Raw genomic sequence first — 18,375 nt, forward strand, 5'->3', positions numbered from 1 at the left:
ATCTCTCAGGAATGCAAGTGCAGCGTTCTTTTTTCTTTATTTAAGTTTATGAACTACATGCTTATAGAAAATTAAAACATAGAAATATGTAAAGCCAGTCGTGAAAGTTCTTCCATAATTCTGCTTCCTAACAAAGCCACTGTTAGTAACGTGGTGTTATATTTTGGAGCATCAAGTTGTTCACAAAAAATGCTTGCACAACTTTTTTTAACTAAGAGTAAAGTTTGGAAATTTTGCCCTAATAATCCAGACATTCCTCACTCTCTTAATGAATACTTAGAAACAAATTGCATAAAGGTACCATCTATTAAACCATCCCTTATTGACAGGACATTTGGGTTAGTTTTAAGTATTAAAGAACAAAGGTGCAATGAATTTGCTTGTGTACACTTGTCAGATTATTCCCATTAGGCAGTTTCCTAGAAATGAACTTAGTAGGCCAAAAGGTTCAAACAGTTTCAATAAACCCCAGAAAACTACATTCCTAAAGGTTGTGCCAATTATACTCCCACCTATAGCATGCAAGATGGATAATGTAATTGGAAATGCTTATTCAAAATCATAGTGCAATTTTTTAATTTGGAAAATTATAAAAACTGACTGTTCTTATAACTGTGTTTTCTCATTATAGAAGGTGAAGTCTGACAAATCTTCTTGACTAAAGGGGAATCAGGATCCCAGGGCAAGATTTATAAAACTTGCATTTACCAAAAAGAGGCATCAGTATTAGAAACTTTAAAACTTCTCTTTAAGCCGGGCACGGTGGCTCAAGCCTGTAATCCCAGCACTTTGGGAGGCCGAGATGGGCGGATCACGAGGTCAGGAGATCGAGACCATCCTGGCTAACACGGTGAAACCCCGTCTCTACTAAAAATACAAAAAAAAAAAACTGGCCAGGCGAGGTGGCGGGCGCCTGTAGTCCCAGCTACTCCGGAGGCTGAGGCAGGAGAATGGGGTAAAACCCGGGAGGCGGAGCTTGCAGTGAGCTGAGATCCCGCCACTGCACTCCAGCCCGGGCGACAGAGCAAGACTCCGTCTCAAACAAAACAAAACAAAACAAAACAAAAACAAAACAAAAAAAAAAAACTTCTCTTTAAAATCTCTACAAGATTGCAGGCCTTGCTACAGTTTTAAACAGCTACGCTGGTATCTCCAGTTATTTTCCCCAAGTTTCAATGGCAGTATTGGTATCCTACCAGTTGTGGAATAAAATCCAAATTTATATGAGCTTTCCTCACAAGCCAGCTTTACTCCCCATTATTCAACAGTAGCAGAAAATTCTTTGTCCCAGGACACACTGCACACTTTCTTGTGCCTGGTTTCATCACTTCATGCCTTATCTCTTTTCCTTCTTTGTCCTTCTTCACCTCAAAGTCATCTCCAATGCCACTTACTCTATGAAGTCTTCCACAATCCCTCCTGAGAAAAATAAATGATATTATCCCCACTTCTGTTCCCCCAGCATTTCACCTGCACCTCCATTACAGAATTTCTATAGTAAGCTACCAAACTGGAAGTCTTAGAGGATAGACACATCTTACTTGTCTATTTCCTGAACGGTATCTAGTGCAGAACTTTGTAGAACATACACTCAAAAACCGTTTTTGGAATAAACATACATAAGACTTCAAATCTTTTAATCTCAAATTATTAGTCACAGATATTAATTTTTAAAGGATTAAAATTAAAAAAAACCTACTGTTCCCTCAAATGTCCCATTATAATAATCGGTTTCATACATTTTTTTTAAAAAAGAAGGTTGTTCTAATAAGACTGTCAAAATATTACATCTAGAATAGTTACATTCAATAAACCTGCATTTACTTGGTATCTGCATCTTCCTAGTATCACAAATTGTTTTAGAAATAAAAACACAAGGGTAGGGGACAGGGGACAGTTTATTGTAAAATATGAAGCAGCAATGATTGAAGCTAGTGAATTTCTCCTTTATATTCCCAGCCAGAGCACAAAACGACTGGGTATCCTCATCAACGCCAAGCTTTTTTTTTTTAAAAAAAAAAAAAAAAAAAGAAAATTCCACATTCATTAAAATCTCTTTCTCTTGATAATTTCTGGTTTCCAGCTGACTGGATGAGTTTCTTCTGTCTAAAAGTAGAAAAGCAAGTTAAAATAAAGTATTATTAGTTTGCTTCATGTCTAACAGGCTTCCTTTCTAACAGAAATAAGGTATCTCCTCTAACATTATTCATTGGCATTATACACTTAGTAGTTCTTTGACAATTTTAGGAAGAGTTGATAAACTTCTGGCATTATCCAAGCCTAATAACAGATGGATGGATTCATTATGTTTAGTTTGCAGTTTTTCATCTAAAATAACATTTCTATTTGGATATTCTACTAACACCAAAGCTTAGGATTCTCAAATTAATTTGCATAACAATCTATTTATTTGCTGTTATTCTTGGTGCAACATTTCCCAGCAACTATAACAAAGAAAGTTGGGATAAAATTAAAACCATCCATGAATTCACTGGTATCAGTGAAATAATAATCTATAAATAGACACTATTCAAGAAAACAAATATCTTAAATACTATAAAGATTATTTTTCCTTCTGATAATTAAATGAGAACAGTGCCAAATTGGTATAGCTGCTTTACTTAACAAATGTGAAACAGAGAACTTACGGCTGTGTCATCCTCTCTGTATACTTTAATGGTTTTATCAGCTTCAGCTGTTAGTAATCGACTTTCAGACTGATCAAAAGCACAGGCAAATATTCCTGATTCACTGTCCAAAGACCCAGGTTGCACAGCTGCATGAACTCTCTGAAAATTGTAGCCAGTTCTCCAGTCCCAAAGATGCATGGTGCCATTGTCAGCTTAAAGGGAAAAATCTAGTTACACCTGGTATCCCTTCAGCAGTACGGCCTGGCAAACATTTATTAAGCATCATTAGCCCAAGCATGGCAATACTTCGGTTATAAAAATACATAAGACACAGGCACTCAATCTCCTCTTATTATTGGCTTTTCTACTTTCATTTGTGCTGGGTTCAGAATTTACAGATCTTAAAAAGCACCTCAAAATCTAACATCCAATTCCAGAATAATAAACAAAATTTTAGGCAATTCTCAGCATAAATCCCTGAGATTCATCAGATTGGAACTCGAAAGGACTAAACTATGAAATATACTACATGTATTATGTATATGCATGAACACACACAGTAACATGCAAATGCCCTAATCAGGCAAGTGCGACTATAATACTTAAGTGTGACAGCTTAGAAGCATTACAAATGTTTATTCATCATTAAAAGTAACAGATAAACATATTTATTATAAAAATCTTATTTTACCTCCAGATACAAGTACTCCATCAGAATTTACTGTCAACGTGTTAATAATAGCATTATGACCGGAAAGATTTTGAATGAAACTTCCATCAGGGAATTTCCACTGCTTTATGTTATCTGGAGAACCAGATGCAAATGTGTAACTGAAATAATATTAAAAAGAATTAATGACAAAGGAAACCAAGTTAAATAAAGTGGTGGGTTTTTAAAAGCTTATTTCAATTATATTTTGTGTTGTGTCCTCAATGATTTATATATTCAGCAAAATAGTCATATCAAAATGTAAAAATATTAAGACATTTGTTCAAAGTTAAATCAGATCTTCACATTTTTAACTGGATATTTTAAGTCCTAAAGTTTTATTCTTTCATTTCCTTTAAGTTTTATTCTTTCATTTCCTTAATGCTCTGCACTAAGCCAGAGCAATAAATGTGTAGAAGTCCTATTTCACAAGAAGGGCAATGTGTTATGCAACTCTTTTGGAGGGAGGGAGAGCAAGACAGGAACAGGAAGAAAGGGAGAAAAGAAATAGAGGGCAAGAGGAAGAGAGAGAATGGGAGTGAGGAGAGATGAGAGTGAGAAAGACAAGCAAAGGAAGGAAGAAGAGAGGGGGAAAAGGGTATGGAGAGTAGAAGACAGAGAGGAGGAAAGGGAGAAGAGAAAGAATATGAATATAACCAGAAAAGTGTCAGAGTGATCTGATACAACAAACAATAGTTGTGATATATATGCTCCACCTCTTTGGATACTCTGACTATAATGTTCACGGTTCTTATTATTTCTCTTTCTTCATATATTAACTTCCTCCTTAAGAATTAAACTATTCAATGAATGTCTCAGTGTCCAATATCATTTATGTCCAAAACATTAAGCCCAGCCACTAATATCTTTTATTCTGACATGCAGCATTTAATCATGATTTATTTACATTGTCTCATTTGACATTATTTATTTGTTATCAAGTAGAAGGCTTTTCCTCATGTTTTACAGGGCATGAAGCAAAATAGTGCATAAGGAAAATGAAAGAAACACACATTCCTATGTGGCACAGGCCTGGAAATGACAGCAGCTAAATGACTGCCAAAGGCAGTGCTGACACCACTAGCATTTCAGCATTATACTAAGAACTGAAGAAAAACAAGAAGCTAATTAGGAAAATACACTTACTGTCTTGGATGTAAAACCACAGCCCTAACTGATTTTTTGTGATTTGTTAACGTCACTCTTGTTTTTCCAGCCACCAGATCCCATAATCGAATTGTAGTATCATGGCTTCCTGTAATGGAAACAAATATATCCCTCAAAACACAGACCAGGAAAAATAATGCAAAAGTTAAATAAAATACAAAGCATTCTTCCAAAACACATACGTTCTAAATGAAAGCCTTATCACTTGCAAATCAGTCTTGGTTAATTTCTTCATAGTTCCAAATTTTTAGGTTGATTTTGATTCTTTAAAAAATGCAATACAACAACTGATTCACTGTCAACTGAACAGCTAAAACACATGCAAATAACAAATAAAACAAATATATGATTGTACACTCTAGTGAAAAGGAAAAAACTTCAATGATTTTTTTTTAAGTTAATAAAATACATCAGGCAAAGGAATTATTTTCTAGTATTAAAGTTCCATTGTTACTAACTTCTTTTTTTTTTTGAGACAGAGTCTCACTCTGTCGCCCAGGCTGGAGTGCAGTGGCCGGATCTCAGCTCACTGCAAGCTCGGCCTCCCGGGTTTACGCCATTCTCCTGCCTCAGCCTCCCGAGCAGCTGGGACTACAGGCGCCTGCCACCTTGCCAGGCTAGTTTTTTGTATATTTTAGTAGAGACGGGGTTTCACCATGTTAGCCAGGATGGTCTCGATCTCCTGACCTCGTGATCCGCCCGTCTCGGCCTCCCAAAGTGCTGGGATTACAGGCTTGAGCCACCACGCCCGGCCATTGTTACTAACTTTATTTAGAGCAAAGTAAGATTCAAAACAGTTCTAAAGGTTACTAGTCTCAAGGTATTTTGTCTTCTAACTTCAATTTCCTAGAAAAATAATTTTGACACTATAAAATAATACTTAATTGTTTATATCACAGTATTCTAGTCAGACATTACAGGATACTATGTATGGCATACTCTATGATATGTAAAAACCACGAGATAAAAACAGTGGAATGAAATTTCATTTGAATATATTTCAAATGTCCATGATTAAAATATGACACAGAAACACTGTAAACACAATGCAAAGCAAGAGTCATCGTGAATATTAAAAGTATATGTATAATAACATGGATTCTGATATGAATATTCTATAAACTTGTAAAGTATCGATCATACCTGTAATAATTTGTGGTTCTGCAGCCTGACACCTCACTGTAGCAACTGCATTTGTATGTCCAGATAATGTGTGTACACTGGCTTTAGTTCTCACATCCCAAATCTATAAAAACGCAATAGACATATTAGGAAAGAGAATAGGTATTCATTATCTCAAGAAGATAACTGGATCAATTCAAGGCTGAAAATTTACTAGACAACTAGTGCCTGAATATAATAAAGAAAACGCTTAAATGAAAGATAATGATTTATCAACTGGAGGAAGAATATAAATAGGAGATACCTTGAAAGAACTTTAAAAAGCTAAAAGATCAGGGCACTGAAAATCTAAGAATGGGCATGATGGGACTACTTTTTAACACTACTGAATGAAAGAACTAATGGACAATAGTTGTTACAGAATGGAACGTGAGAATATCACATTTCAGGGGCAGGGCACTAATAACACTAACATCATGAGGTCATAGAACTGAAGACTAAGGTGGAAAAAAATGCAAGTTAAGAAACTTAGGGAGTAGGATATTGATGACTCAAGACAACTATCTTTAATTCTCTATCAATCAATTGAAGACTCTGAAACCAGACATGCACCCTACAAGATGCAATATATTTACAGATAAAAACACAACTCTATCCCATTTACCCGTGCAGTTGAATCTCGACTACAGGTTACCAACACATCGATTGTTGGGTGCAAATCCAAACCATATACTGCACTTAAATGTCCATGATAATGCCTTATAACCTAAAGACAAAGCAGGACAGTTAACACTTGTAGAATTAGAAAGATAAACAGTGGTTCATAATGTTTTAAATCCTTAATCCCAACCTTACCTTATTGTATTCAAGATCCCAGCATTTTACTTGTTTGTCTTCTCCACAAGAGAACAGGTATGGGCTCCTTGTGCTTACTATCACGCCCCGCACAGTACTAATATGCCCAGTCAATGACAGTTTTAATTTGCCACTAGCCAAGTCCCAGATCTGCAATCAAAGAATATTTTTTTTTCTTTCCCTGGTTACCGCAAAGCAAAATTTTAGAATCCTGATTATTAAAATTGAGTTTTCAAAGAGAAGAAGATAACAAATATGTAAAAATAAAAAATTTTGTAAAATGACTCCCCACCAAATAAAAGCAAGAAAAAAACTGGCATGCTCAAACTGGAAAAATATTTGCAATTAGATGACAGGTTAACCTTCTTGTTATATAAATGGAATCTTTGATAATAACAGTATGAAAAGTATGGTATTAAATTAACCGAGGACAGCAACAACTTAAAGAAACCCTAAAAGCAGCAAATATATGAAAAAGTTCAAACTCATTAGAAATTTTATACAAACTTTTTAGTTAGTTATTTATTTTTTGAGACAGAGTCTCGCTCTGTCGCCCAGGTTGGAGTGCAGTGGCGCAATCTACGCTCACTGCAAGCTCCACCTCCTGGGTTCACGCCATTTTCCTGCCTCAGCCTCCGAAGTAGCTGGGATTACAGGTGCCCATCACCGTGCCCAGCTAATTTTTTTGTATTTTTTAGTGGAGACAGGGTTTCACCGTGTTAGGCAGGCTGGTCTCGATCTCCTGACCTCATGATCTGCCCGCCTCAGCCTCCCAAAAGTGTTGGGATTACAGGTGTGAGCCACTGCGCCCAGCCTATACAAACTTTAAAAAAAAAATTAAGTATCCATTTTTGCATACCATATTAGATATTTGTAAAGGAATGTACAACCAATGTGCTGAAAAGGATCCTCTCATACACTGCAAGTATCGATTCACCCATTTGGAAAGTAATTTGTACTTTGGGTATCAGCTTCAAAAATATTTGACCCATTTATTCCATTTATGGAACTCTACCATAACAAAATAATCTAAAACACAGAAAAAGTCTTATATACAAAACTTAACAGCATTACTTGTAATGGTGAAAATCAGACTAAAAACTCTACCATCCAACAATAGGAAAACAGATTATAGACTATCCAAATGATATAATATTATGCAGCCACTTTAAAAGATGGTAAATTTTTCACAGGAATATGCCTTTGATACAATGTTAAGGGAAAAAAGCAAGATACAAAATTACATACTAAATGATTTTTAAAAGATACACACACAGGAAAAGGGCTTAGAAGTAAAGGCATTTATACCTCCAGAAATAAATACTAAAATGAAACTTATCCAAGTATCTAACAATGGTAGGATTATATACAGGTTTACGTACTTTCATAATTCTCTGTATTTTCCACATTTTCTATGAATGAGCATGCTCTTAATTTTGTAACCAGTTGGAGACAAAAATGTAAGTATAAAGGAATTAGTGGTAGGTATTCAGCAGGTAAAGAAAAAGTGGTTTAAATACCACTTTTCAAACAGATATTTATTTAGAACACTTATTAGTATAAATGATAAATTTTACTCCTTATTCAGGTCTAAAATAACAGAGGAACTGCAATAGCAATTCCTGCCACAGGAAATAGTAAGTGATTAAACTTACATGACAAACACAAAGTCATGTTTATTTTTTCTTCCTTCATTATTACCTTTATGGTTCTGTCAGCAGACCCAGTAACAAACCACTGATTTCCAGGTTCCACAGCAATACATCGAACCCAGCCAAGATGCCCACTGATAACCTGTATAAAACAAAGTAGAATGGGCGGCTAACATACAAGTTAAAATGTTTTTAAGTTTAACTGCAGCTCGAGTTTGAATTGCCCTCCCATCTTCAAATCATAAATTTAAAAGATAATTTGACTATTATATTTTACAATATTAAATTATCTTCAACAAGTTAATAGATAAACAAATTGTGGCTCATCTATATAATGTATACTACTCAGTAATAAAAAGGAATACATTATTAATACTTGCAACAACTTCAGTGACTCACAAAGGTATTAAGCTGTGTGAAGGAAGCCAATCTCAAAAAGTACATTTTGTATGATTCCATTTATATGACATAGTCAAAAAGACACAGCTAAACCAACCTAAGTGTCCATCAAGAGGTGAATGAATAAATAAAATGTGGTACATACACACAATGGAATACTACTCAGCCATTAAAAAGAATGAAATTCTGTCATTTGCAACAACAAGGATGGAACTGGAAGATACTATGTTAAGTGAAATAAGCCAGGCACAGAAACACAAGTACTGCATGCTCTCTCTCATATATGGGAGCTAAAAAATAAATGATCTTGAGAGTTGAATGATGGCTACTAGAGGTTGGGAAGAATAGTGGGGAGGCAGAGGATAAAGAGGGAGTGGATAATGGGTATAAAAATACAGTTAGATAAAGGGAGTAAGATTTAGTGTTTGGTAGCACTAGTTTGGCTAGTTAGCTTGGTAGCACAATAGGGTGACTATAGCTAAGAATAATTTATTGTATATATCAAAATAACTAGAAGAGTAAAATGGAATGTTCCTAATACAAAGAAATAATATCCCAATTACCGTGGAGATAAATATCCCAATTACCGCGATTTGATCATTATACAGTGTATGCTTTTTTTCTTTGTTTCTTGTTTTGAGATAGGGTGTCACTCTGTTGCCCAGGCTGGAGTGCAGCGGTGTGATCCTGGCTCACTGCAACCTCCGCCTCCTGAGCCCAAGTGATCCTCCCACTTCAGCCTCTGGAGTAGCTGGAACTACAGGTGTGTGCCACCACACATAGCTAATTTTTGTATTTTTTGTAGAGACGGGATTCTGTTGTATTGCCCAGGCTGGTACTGAACACCTGGACTCAAGAGATCCACTTGCCTAGGCCTCCCAAAGTGCTGGGATTATAGGCATGAGCCACCATATCTGGCCTACACAGTGTATGCTTGTATCAGATTTGATATGTAGCCCATAAATATGCACATCTATTATGTTAGCCATAAAAATTAAAAATAAATTAGAACTGAAATTATTGAAAAAAAATAAGACAACTATAGTGATAGAAAACAGATCAGTGATTGTCAGAGGTGAAGGAAGATATAACTACAAAAGAATAGCACAGGGGTGTTTTTTGAGGTGACGTAACGTCTATATCCTAATTGTGGTAGCGGTTACCCAAATCAATACATCTATTACAATTCATTAGACCTGTATGTCAAACAAAAAGTCTCTTGCTGTACAATCATTTGAAAAATAAAAATTTTAAAATATATATTAAATTACATGTAGCTGTACATTTTCTACTATGTACAGTTTCTTTTTTAAAATTTTGTGTTTAATTTTTGTGGGTACGCAGTAGAAATATATTTATGGGGTACATGAGATATTTTGATACAGGCAAGCAATGCAAAATGAACAGTATGGCACACCTCACGAATCTGTGTTATCCTTGCAGAAGGGCCATGCTCATCTTCTCTGTACCGTTCCAATTTTAGCATATGGGCTGCCGAAGTGAGCATGCATGTCCATTTTCTTTTAGATGATACACTCTGACTCATTTTAATTTATTGTAGTTGAAAGAATAACTGGTAGGCCCAAAGAATTTCTTTATATGGTGTTTTCCCCCTTCACCTTCAAACTAAATACTTTGAACACTTTCTAAATTTATTTAGTCTGCAATCCATATTTAGAAGCTTTATCTTGACATTTTATATGATTTTATATAAAATACAAGTATAACTTTTACTTAAGGAAGTCGCCTTCCCAACAGATCTTTTAAGATACTCCCTAAGACTCTTCTCAGTCCACCTCAGATTGCTCTACCGGCTTTTCATATTCACTCTTTTTCCTCCTTACTCTATTCTTCAGTGCTTGTCAACTAGAAAGCAATCATGATTCACATAATAAAATAAATGCAGAGTCACTCACCCTGTAGAGTTTCCACGGTGGGTGCCACTGGGGTTTTGGCATTGTAGGGGCTTTTTTAGCCATCAGTGCAGAGTTCTTGGTATTGCCGGTCTCCATGACAATCTAGACATAGAAGAGACATTATTATTATTAAAGATATCATACCAAAGGCTTCATATCAATTCAGAAATGGAAATGGAAAGAGGGAACTTACAAAAGATTTTTTCCATTAAATGAATAAATAAAATTTTCTGTATGTTAATTTTAAAAAGCAATTATAAAATCAGAGAGAGGCAGAACATTAGACTTAAGAACACACATCACTGTGTATGGGTTCAAATCCCAGCTTGGCCCATTACTAGCTGTTTGACATTAGGTAACAATTACGTAACCTCTATGTGCCTCACCTATAAAATGGGAAGAATAGTGCCTATTTCATAGGGTTACCACAAAGATTTAAAAAGTAGTAAATGCTCCATGTAAGCTCCCATTATTAAAGTCATTTTAAGTGTATTAATGCCACTGCCTTTCATTGTCATACTTTAACATTATTGATTTAATGTAGCAAAGACTGGTATGATAGTTCCTTCTATTTGTCTTCTAATACAATATTTAAATACTATTTTAACAGGTATACTCCCTGATATACCATCTATTGTTAGCAGTCATCTAGTCATCCAAAAAATAATTAAGCCCATAAAGTTTTTGCCCTCAAGAAGCTTAAATTACACCCTCATAAGGAGGGTAGAGAGCCTGGACAGAAGATACGCTCTGAATGGAAGATAAAGGAAGAAATGAGATGTGGGGGTTACACATTCATTCACTTCATGAAGTCAAAACAATTGCATAATGAGCTGAGAAGCAAAGCCAGCACTTATTTCAAGTGGCAGCATAATAAAATACATGGCAGAAAAATAAATCAATAAAATAACTATAGAAAATAATTCTACAACTATTTCTACCATACTAATACCAGTTGCCATTTACCTACAGATAAACTTATTTCTAAATGCTCATTTATAAGACTAGTTGTACAGCCCATGAATAGTACAACACTAATAGCACTCAACATAACTGTACAAACCAACTTAAAATTTAATAAAAAAGATTTTCATATGCAATGCATACTAACACAAGTTTCAGAAAAACTCTCCTTGCATTTTTAATAGTGGGCAATAAATACCAACATCACATTATCTTTATCAAAACACATATTACACACAAAGTACAAGTAGACAACAGCATTCCAAAAAATGTTAATTTACTACCAACTTCAGTTTTAGGACTATGAAATATGAATGACTAGCTCAGGCTGCTATTTATCTTAATAATTCCAAAGTGTTCACTTCTTTAGTATTTAAGGTAAGACTTTCAATCAGAGGGAAATAAGGCAACATGTTTAAAAAGTTAGAAACCTGCTATTTGACGCAGAAAAACTTACTGAATTCATCGCTGGAGGCTGTGGACGGTCAGAAGCCCCAGGATGTCGGTATTCACTTCCACTAGGTGCAGTACGATTTACATCAGCCCTGAGGCCAAAGAAATATTATATTCAAAGTAATTAACGCCTCTAGTCATGTATTCTGCAAAACTAACCCTTTATTTTAAATTGTTATAAGTCCTAATAAAAGAAAATGTCATACAGTAGTTATAAAGAAATTAAAAAAAAAAAAACGTGAACAGTGAAATATGCTTTTAAGATCTTTGTAATTATAATATTTCATACTTGGTCTGAGAAGGTAATGCCACCGCTAAGGACTGTGCAGCTGATTCACTTGGCATTCTCTGGATCTTAGTATCAGCTGTCAAAGCAACCCCTATTAAAACGAAAAATCAATTTCTTTTAGTAGCTTTATATTATTCATTTACATGCACTTAAAATAAAATGATGAAGGAAAACATTCCAAATGTTTATTAATTCCAGGCAGTGATACAAATTTTGATTAAGTTTTGCTCATCTTTGTTTTTAATTTCTACAATAAATACTGCTTAATAACGCATAACTCAAATTTGATCATAGCCTACAAGGTATTAAAGCAGCCCAGAACAGTAAAGTTCATTTCCATTGTATTTGGGTATTAGTTTCAAAAGTCAGTATTAAGCAGTTCCTCAAATACAAACAGAATGTTTCCAAGAGTGGTTGTAACTTACTACAACTAGAAGCACCCAATTTTCCTGGACTTTCTATATATACTAATGTCCTCTACCCGGTTATACTGGCCACTCCATCTGTGGGCCAATACCTTAATACAGACAGAGGACATGTTTCTAAGATACTGCCTCTAACATGTCCATCATTTTTATAAGCTTGGTGATATTTACATGTCTGCCTAAACCACCAGATAATAAATTTGTCTAGGCCTGCAACAGTTTTACTGTCTTTGAATTCCTAGCACATTGCCTGAAAAATTATACATACTCAAGAATGTTTGCTGAATAAAGGCACATGAGTATTCATTATCACCTACAAAGCTATGCATGGATGCTTGGCTATTGAGCTTATCTTGCAATTTATAGGCAACAAGAATCTCATTATTGGCTCGTTAGTGAAAATGTATGGGACATTTTTAAGACATTTTCAATATACAACAACTCACTAACCAGGTCCCGGTGGGTATGGATGTGTGCCTGCCACAAAGTATTCAACTTCTTGTCCTAGAAAAAAGACAAAAAAAATCAATAGTAGTGAATTTATCTTATATATAAAAGTTATCATCTCTTTAAAGTATCAAATAATATTACATTTTCAACTGGATCTATCAAATTTTCTCAACTAAAGTCAAGCCTCAGAAATAAGGGAAATTGGTCACTTTTGATCTCTGTAAACCATGTCCTTGTCCATTTGCTATATAGCAATGGTATACAAAGAAGCCCTCCTATCAAGTGACAATCCACTCTGGTACTTCTTCCAAGCAAATGGTTTCCTGCGGAAGCTTGAATTCTCTTCATTTATTAAGATTTCAGTATTTAATATCTCTTTCTGAATTACAAACAGGATAGATGGTATCCCCACAGGTTAAGAATATTCTCCAATTTTTTCCTTTAATCTCCACTGTGACCTTCTCCACATTCTAAGAATCTCTGCCATCATTATACTACCATTTTTATTTCCTATAAGAAAAAAGTCATCAACCAATGTCTCAGTATTCCCATGAGGATCAAAATTTCCATTATAATACTGGTACAGCCATTAAATACTGTATGACCACACCTAAGTCCTGCCAGGAGGGGCAAAAATAACACATTTTTCTATTTTTAAAATTCACATATAAGTCTGACATTTCTGATAATACCATACTCACCTTGATTGGCAGGGTACTGTTTATGAACATATGAATCCGTTGCATTCTGAGGACCCTTCTCTTTAAGATTTTCTTTTGAAGTAGGCATATGCAACACAGGACCATACTCATTACGAAGCTTGATTGCCATTTTCCGTTTGTGACTATTTAGAAATTATAAACATAAGAACGTATCCATAAATACTTTAAAACAAACACTTAGACAGCTTAAGTTTGCCCAATCATGTAGAAAAAGTTTCTAGTAAGATTTTAAGTAGTATTTAAAAGAATCAAAAATTTCCAAGTGCATTTCCCCACCATATCTGTTCTTTTGCTCACATTCCACCACACAGCATTCATAAACCTAAGTAATATTTTAGTTTGTTACCTAATAAATAGAAAATATTTTATGATAAATTATCAAGGGTCTGCTTGAAAGATATATAGAAACTAACACACCCTTTAAGAAACCTGAAAGTCAATATACTTTCCTTCAAAATATAAATATAGTAAAAACTCTATAGCAACCTTTACTAGATGTATCCAAACAGGTTAGTTGGAACTAAGAAAAGTACTTAATTGGTTCAATATTTTAAAAAGAAATGCACTTATATTACTTTTAAAAATAGTCTACTTTACAAATTAAATATAAATGTTTGCTTGAGGAGTTAAGTAGATTTTAAAAGGGTAAAGGACAAAGAAGGAACACTGCACATAATGCAATCCCAGACTGGAGCTGGATATGTAGAACCAAAAATATGCCACCACTCAAAAATCTTCATCATACTAACGAGAAAAGATGGGAGTAGAGGTACTGGCCAGGTACAATTTCAGCTCAGCAAGGCTCTGAGAGCAGCGGGAAGCTGAAAGCACATACAAAGTGATTGATTATAAAATAAAATACCTAAAAGGGACTCTCTTAATTACTGGGTATTTATAAAATGCAATTAATTAATGGAACTTTTACTGTAAAAGGCCAAAAAAAAAAAAGTTAAATCAGCTTAAATTATGCCAGAACACCACTCATTATTGAATTAGTCCATGAGTATTACCAGTTTAAAGGTCTCCCTCTCCCTGCTCTCTTCCCCCAATATTAGAATGTTAAATATTTCAGCAATTGAAAAAAAAACTATACCAACCTCTCTTCATCTAAAGGCACAGGTTTTCCATTATCAGCTACAAACATGTCATGGGTCCTCTTCAATGACCTGAACACAAGTGTGTGTACAGAATGTTTCTGTACCTCCTAAAAAAAAAAAAAGAATGTAATTACACACCTATCTACAAATTACACAAATCATAACCTAATGTCAGACTGATTATACACTTCACATGTTTAAATATGTAAAAAGCTTTATACCACTCACCATAGCTACTTGTTGCGAGCTACAGGAGTCAAGTTCAGAGAAGAGGAGGAAGCTCCTCTTTGGCTAGAACCTCAGGTATAGCAACTGAGTGATGCCGTAGTTTAGTCATTTATTCAATAAATATTTACTGAGCTCCTACTGTGTGTCTGGCAGGTATTGTGCTAGAATCTCACAACAGAATGATAAAAGGTAGTCATGGTCCCTGTGCTCAAGAGGAAACAAATAAAAAGTAAAATAATTCCACATTTTGATAAGTGCTATGAGGGCAACAAGCAAGGCACTGGGTCAGGAAAGGAAGGACTAAGTATAATTGTGAAAGACTTCACTAAGGTGATATTTAAGCAGAAAGGGAGTTAGCCTTGCACAAAACAGAGGTAAGAACGAACCAAGCTGATGGAAATGTCATGTAAACAAATGTTCAGTTAACTGAAATAATACAAGGAGGGCAGCACAGCTGTATATGGTGGATGAGATGGTGCTTTGTGGTTGCAAGGGTAGACAAGGTCCAGATTAGGTAAGGTCTTTTAGACTATTACAACATCCTATATTTTGTTCTAGCAACATAGTCAGTAAAGGGTTTTAAACAAGAAAGGTATGAACAACTTACATTTTAAACAGAACAACTTATGGAACAAAAATGGAAGCAAGGAAATCAACGGGGAGCTAATGCACCAGTCCCGGTGAAAGATGATGTTGGTCTCAATTAAGGTGGACTGCAGTGGATACGGAGAAAAGTGAATGGAATCAATAAACATGTGGGGCAACATGGACAAGACCAGCTAACAGAATGGCTGGCTGTTCATGCCAGGAAAAAATGTAAAGAATGGCAAGTTTTTCTGGGAGTAGAGTTGAAATAAGAGACGACCTGAACGCAAGATAGAGAAGACCGCCAATCTTTTCGGGCACAGAATCACTGACACTGCCCCGTGGGCGGCGAGGACCAGTGGTCGAACACCAACAGAGGCCCCGCCTCCAAGGACAGTTTCCAGCTCCCAAGAGTCAAACAAGGACTGGACGAATTATCTCAGGCTTAGCGCCCGGACTGAACCTCCGACTCGGGTTCTCATCCGGCTTCTAACCCTTCCCCGAAAACACGATGAAGAGACCACCCGGCCTTGGCCAAACAGCTTCCCTCCTAGGCTCTTTTCTCTCCGGACTCCAAGCACTCTCAATCCCCCACGCCCACTGCCAAAGAAAAACAGTACAGAGACAAACGACTCTTGAGAGTCCCAGTGTCACTTTACCTCGACCATGATGCTACAGCGTATCCCACCTCCGGCAGGGAAGAAACCCTAATCACTAACGCAGTACCCGCCGCCACAACTGTGCTGCACCTTCCGGAATTGGGCGCCTAGGCGGCGGATGTGATGCAAGCTCTGCGCACGCGCGCTAGTCTCCCCCGGCCGTCTGGGATCAAGAGGCGGGTCTCCCTCCTCAGGACCGCCCCTAGGGCGGAGTCTCGAGCCTGTAGAGGGGAGACACCTGGAAGCGCCTGACTGGAGGGTTTCACTCGCCCCTCTGAAGAAGTCTTCGAATTATGTTTTCTGCCTTACCTTCAGCCTTAAATATTTTGGCTGGGGCCCTGGTTGTTAGTGCTGTATTACCCGGAGTTTAATGCTTTTTATTCAGAGAGCCTAAGCGTCTGGAGAGCAAACTCCCGTGGGCTCTATCTAAGGCGCCTCCACTGCCTTGATCTCTTTGGAGGTCGCCTGTGTGCTTTGTGTCTCCTGGTTCCAATCCTGACGAGAAGCACTTGGACACTTGCAGGCTTAACACCTGAAAACAATCTCGCTTAAACAGTTCAGTAAACACTTGCTGAGTGAATGTTGAGGAATAGCTGTTTTAATTTGGAAATTTTTGACATGTAGATATTAAAAAAAAAACCATATTTATTTTCTGCTAATAGATTTTTTAAAAATTTCTCAAAACTGCATAGCTCTTGGCCATTTCCTAGTTGATTATTGTGGCTTCAACAATGCCAGGGTACAGCTTTTCAAAGCTGGTAGAAGAAAGACACAATTGGAGACTTCAGCCATTTTTATTTATACATATCCTTGTGCCAAGTATTGGTATTTTTGCTTCCTACCCTGGTAAAATCTCCGGTTTTGATCAGCCCTACCTAATTATTTTTCTATGTAAAAAGAAAAATGGATGGACTTGGGCATTTGCAAACTTAAATAGACAAAACATTTTACTGGCCCTGTTTTAGTTTCACTGATCCTGTCCTGACAACATACTGCATACACTTTGAGAGGGGGAAACAATCTAGCAAAAGAATAGCAGTGTAAATCAACCTCACTTGGAAATTCATTAAAAACATTAAGGTCATGGTTTTTTGTTTGTTTGAGACAGAGTTTTGCTCTTGTCGCCCAGGCTGGAGGGCCATGACGCAATCTTGGCTCACTGCAACCTCCTCCTCCCGGGTTCAAGCGAGTCTCCTGCCTCAGCCTCCGGAGTAGCTGGGATTACAGGCGCCCGCCACCACGCCCGGCTAATTTTTGTATTTTTAGTAGAGGCGGGGTTTCACCATGTTGGCCAGGCTGGTCTTAAACTCCTGACCTCAGGTGATTCGCCCGTCTCGGCCTCCCAAAGTGCAGAGATTACAGGCATGAGCCACCGCGCCCGGGCTTAAGGTCATGTTTTTACTTAAAGATAAAACATCTCTGAATTTGACTGTGAGTTTGTCCTAAGAATTGATTTTCTGTAAAAGTGGCCAGTGATGGTATTTCCTTGCAAAAAAAACCATAATTATAAAATATATACTTGAGGAACTAAATAATATACTCACCTATGAATAATAACTATAGAAAATAATGATTTGAAATGACAATAAAACCATAGAAACCTAAGCAAGACTAATATCTATGGAAATATATTAATTGTCTGGTTGGACCTATTAACTTTTTACATACTTAATCATCCTGGAGACATTAATTTATAGGCCCAGACTCATAACAACATGGTAATGATTGAGGTAAATTGCCTCGAATTTGCTCCTTTTAAAACACTGTTGTGAATTTATAGAATTATGTCATCCACTTGAAAGTTTACAATATTTTAGATAAATATAGACTCAAGTAAGCCTATTATTTAGTTCAGGGATTCATAAATTATGTATATTGTAGGAAAATTTTGTATTTATATGGGAATATGTTTTATTTTCTGGAGAAAGGATCTACAAGTTTCATTGGATTCCTCAAGGGCTCCAGGATACACACATGGCCTGGCTGACACCCCAAGCTGCCTTATTTGAGCAGCAGGTGTCACTACTGCTGTTCATAAGGGCCCTCAGGGCTCT

The 18,375-nt window shown here is 36.3% G+C and overlaps 1 protein-coding gene and 1 non-coding gene across 2 annotated transcripts; both read right to left on the reverse strand.

The window, feature by feature from the left end:
* Positions 1-1,620: 1,620 nt before the first annotated feature.
* PLRG1 (pleiotropic regulator 1) lies at positions 1,621-16,457 on the reverse strand. The gene is made up of 15 exons (XM_010356867.2): positions 16,322-16,457; positions 14,850-14,956; positions 13,732-13,874; positions 13,031-13,084; positions 12,156-12,246; positions 11,871-11,958; positions 10,451-10,552; positions 8,185-8,277; positions 6,484-6,633; positions 6,293-6,394; positions 5,650-5,752; positions 4,486-4,594; positions 3,322-3,461; positions 2,649-2,842; positions 1,621-2,106 (listed from the first exon to the last, which is right to left on the reverse strand). Exons 1-15 carry the CDS (start codon positions 16,328-16,330, stop codon positions 2,047-2,049), a joined length of 1,545 nt encoding a protein of 514 aa, XP_010355169.1. The 5' UTR covers positions 16,331-16,457; the 3' UTR covers positions 1,621-2,046.
* Positions 9,937-10,041, reverse strand: LOC115895968. The gene has a single exon (XR_004056014.1). It is a non-coding gene; the product is annotated as a U6 spliceosomal RNA (small nuclear RNA).
* Positions 16,458-18,375: the final 1,918 nt, after the last annotated feature.

The sequence above is a fragment of the Rhinopithecus roxellana genome, chromosome 2 (genome assembly GCF_007565055.1).
Source record: "Rhinopithecus roxellana isolate Shanxi Qingling chromosome 2, ASM756505v1, whole genome shotgun sequence".
Classification (NCBI taxonomy): domain Eukaryota; kingdom Metazoa; phylum Chordata; class Mammalia; order Primates; family Cercopithecidae; genus Rhinopithecus; species Rhinopithecus roxellana.

Coding starts and splice junctions, on each gene's coding strand:
- PLRG1 (XM_010356867.2), bottom strand. Junction 12,247..13,030: donor TCCATACCCACCGGGACCTG/GTTAGTGAGTTG, acceptor TCGTTTTAATAG/GGGTTGCTTTGACAGCTGAT. Junction 2,843..3,321: donor TGGAGTACTTGTATCTGGAG/GTAAAATAAGAT, acceptor TTTCCCTTTAAG/CTGACAATGGCACCATGCAT.